Here is a 3,740-nt window from a genome sequence, read left to right on the forward strand (position 1 = left end):
GCTCCCAAGCGGCGCACTCTCCAGTGTGCCACCAGGCCGGCCCCCTAAGATAAATTTTACATGAGAATATCAAGAGCAGGGAACCAGAGCAAAGGAAAATTGATAATGTTGAAGAATGTTTCATATCTGCCAAATGTCTTAGCTCCCCCTTGAACAAAAATGAAAACATACTATCAAATTCTGTTCTTTAGGCTCTACTTTTTTAGACTCCGTGTAAACCCTCCCATTTAAAATTTTGTTTTAATTCCAGGGATCTCAGTAATGAATATCCAGGCTATTTTATTACTGGACTTAAGGACAACAGAGGAGTATTAACATGAGAGTTACCTAACTAATCATTTACTTAAAGTCCCTAAAATTTAAGAGCCCTAAGATTGGTTTCCTTTCTCAATTTTAGAAAATTATTTAAAATGTTTTTCACCATCTGCTAGCAAATGCATAATAATAAATGCGTGATTGGCAACATAAGGTGATTTTCTTTATAACCTAATAAGATAATAATGATCTGTAACTACAACATCCAATTGGAATCAATAGAAAATAGCAAATATTAAAAGATCCAGTCTTGAAAATTAAACATTGTCATTCTTTGCAAAACTATAACTAAAGATAAATTTGTAATTTAATGAAGAGGCCAAAATTACCCTTCGTATGCCCCAAATATTTATAATACGATCAAGACATTTGTATAGCAAATATTAAAAGATCCAGTCTTGAAAATTAAACATTGTCATTCTTTGCAAAACTATAACTAAAGATAAATTTGTAATTTAACGAAGAGGCCAAAATTACCCTTCGTATGCCCCAAATATTTATAATACGATCAAGACATTTGTAAATAGCAACTATTTTAAATTTCAACATCTAATTCTAGTGTAGGGATTTTTTAAAAAAGCCAAACTACCAGAGTAATTACAAAATATTTCATTTTATTAATAATTTATATACAAATAAATTAGTTTAAGAGGATTATAATACATTTGTACACTAGATTTGAATCCTACAAGCTTTGAACAACATCCAAAGTAACTAATCAGATTAATTTTCACAGGTCAGCTCCTCAATTTCATCTTCACTATCAGAATCTTCACAAAATGAAATTGTGGCTTGAATTGGAAAATTTTTCAGAAGAGTTTCTGCTTCTTGATATAAGTAATCATAACACTTTGATTTTGGCCAAAATAGTCTGAAAGAAGCAGACAACATAATACACTACTTTTTTTCACATTCTGAATCCTTATATTAATGAAATGGTCAAATTTCAATATAGATAGCAATTGATTTATGCATTCAGATACAGCCTTAAAATAGTTTTAAAATGCTGCTATCACAGTCTTTATGGAGTCTACTTGCCAAAGTACTAACAACTGGTTGATTACTTTCAATCTTTATCCAAGATGTAAATGGGATCAAACAAGTTCACACCAAACCCAGCGTAAGCATAAGATCAAAGTTTATCTTACTTCGGGCATTATGTATATATTTATTCTTACATAATACAAAAGAAGATTTGTCTCCCAGTTTCCAAATTCCTTTGGAAAAAAAAATGAATCCTAACACTACATTAAAAAATCTGATAATAGCCAACTTGATAAAGATGACAAAATATCATGCATCTTACACAAAGGCAGCAATCACTTCCTATCCTACTTAAAACTCACAAATTTAGCTCTTTGTTATAGATGTAGCCGATGTTAGTTCAGAAAAGTACAAAAAGCAATATTTTAAAAATTTTGTCTATGTACTCACAACTTGAGGCATAGAAAGGCTACCTCTGACCCCAACCTTGATCAGATCTCCCCTTTCCCCATTCAACTAAATTTGTGAACTCCATATTGAGATATTGAGAAATGATACAGGTTTTATACAAACAATCTGCATGTAAGCATGATTACCCCAGAATTTCAAAAATCTGACAAATATTACTCTTGCCATCTGGCCTTATTACTATTTTTCATCCAAGGAAAAGAAAGGAGAAGAGATAAGGCTGAATCACCAACTACAGTGCAGTCATTTTAGTGTAGGGTAAATAGCTCCATGTAGCCACATAATAGAGTAATTCCAACAAAGGAAAGGTTACATTATTTTCAGTATGCTCCATTTTAAAAGACAGAAAAATAGACAGTGTAGTTTATAAATGTTTCTAGCAAAATAATTTAAAAAGTTTATAACTTTGGTGCTTAAATAAGTAACTACCAATTATCACTCATTCAATAAATATTCTAGTGATATCTTTGTGCCCACATAATTCTTAATTCAAAGATGAATAAATCATGGTCCCTACCCTCAAGAAGTTGATGACTGAGTAAGTCAAAGAAACACAATATTAGCCAAGATAGAAATAAATAAAAATAAGATAAATTTAAGAGAAGTACAGTTAAATTGGAACCATAGTTCAGAAAAGAAGGAAATGCTTATTTTCTATTGTGTAATTAGAACTGCAAGTTCCAAAGAATGTTGTTTAGTTGTTATCACACAGCCCAGAATTTCTCACTGTGGGCCATTTTTCTTGCAGGGACTCCATACTTTCCTGGATCCCTCCCTGTTCTGATTCCTCTGTCTGCTCTGTGGACCTCTCTTTCTCGGGGTACTGGTTAGATGCTGGCCTTTCCCCAGGGCTTCATTGAGAATTATCAGCTCTGCCCTCTAGAATGACCTGCCCCACTGCCACGATTTTCCCAATCTTTCATTTACCACAGGCTCCCAAGTCTGTACTTCCCCTTTAGATCTTGACTCTGGGCCTGTGACTGAGGTATGCAGCTCTCTACCAAATATCTCTATTTGGATGCCCTCAAGGCACATTAGTATGATAAATGGAAAACTGGACTCATTATCTTGCTGCCCAAATCTGTTTTAAGCCGTAATTTTCATTTTCTTAGTACGGCATTCACCTGGTCACCAGCCACAAACTTGGGAGCCATTCTGGCTTTTTACCTCTTCTTCACCTACCATATCCAACACATTATAAAGCCTAATCTATTTTGTCAATTAATTACTACCCAAATTCACCCAGTCCCATCCCCATGTCCAATGTCCTAGAATAGCTCTTCATCATTTCTTACCTGAACAATTTCAAGAGCTTCCAGTTATCACTTTTTGTGTTCTAACTAAGCCAATATATCTTTTCTTTAGTGAGTGTTCTGAAACATAAATCTGATCTACCACTCTTCTGGTTAAAATCCTTTCAGTAACCCCCAATACCATCCACAGAATAAAGGTCATGGTTTCCCAACACCACATACAGAATCAGGACAAAACTCTGTACCGAAGTATATAAGATCTGGCCTCTGGCTACCCTGCTAGAATTACCACAGCTTCACACATCCAAATTCCAGCTCCTTGGAGCTCCCACAAGGAGCCATGGTCATGGTTTCCCAACACCACATACAGAATCAGGACAAAACTCTGTACCGAAGTATATAAGATCTGGCCTCTGGCTACCCTGCCAGAATTACCACAGCTTCACACATCCAAATTCCAGCTCCTTGGAGCTCCCACAAGGAGCCATGCTGTTCCACGACCCTGTATCTCTTTTCCTATGCTATTTCTTCTACCCCTACCACTCATCCATCTGGCTAACTCCTTCAAGATCCAGCCAGGTAACCACAGCCTATGATACACACTTCCCTGACCCATCCCCCTCCCACTGACAGAGTTAGGCACTTCTTGCCCTGTCCAGGCTTGTAAAACTGACCGAACTAAACTCCATTACAACACTTGCAAATGCTGTGATCATTTTT

The 3,740-nt window shown here is 35.7% G+C and overlaps 1 protein-coding gene across 1 annotated transcript; it reads right to left on the bottom strand.

Moving 5' to 3' along the window:
- Positions 1-1,038: 1,038 nt before the first annotated feature.
- On the bottom strand, positions 1,039-1,186 carry RIPPLY2 (ripply transcriptional repressor 2; the record flags this gene model as incomplete). The annotated part of the gene is made up of 1 exon (XM_008565363.1): positions 1,039-1,186. A coding segment is annotated over one exon (148 nt), but the record flags the coding sequence as incomplete, so codon positions are not given.
- Positions 1,187-3,740: the final 2,554 nt, after the last annotated feature.

Source organism: Galeopterus variegatus, unplaced genomic scaffold, assembly GCF_000696425.1.
Source record: "Galeopterus variegatus unplaced genomic scaffold, G_variegatus-3.0.2 Scaffold49431, whole genome shotgun sequence".
NCBI classification, from domain to species: domain Eukaryota; kingdom Metazoa; phylum Chordata; class Mammalia; order Dermoptera; family Cynocephalidae; genus Galeopterus; species Galeopterus variegatus.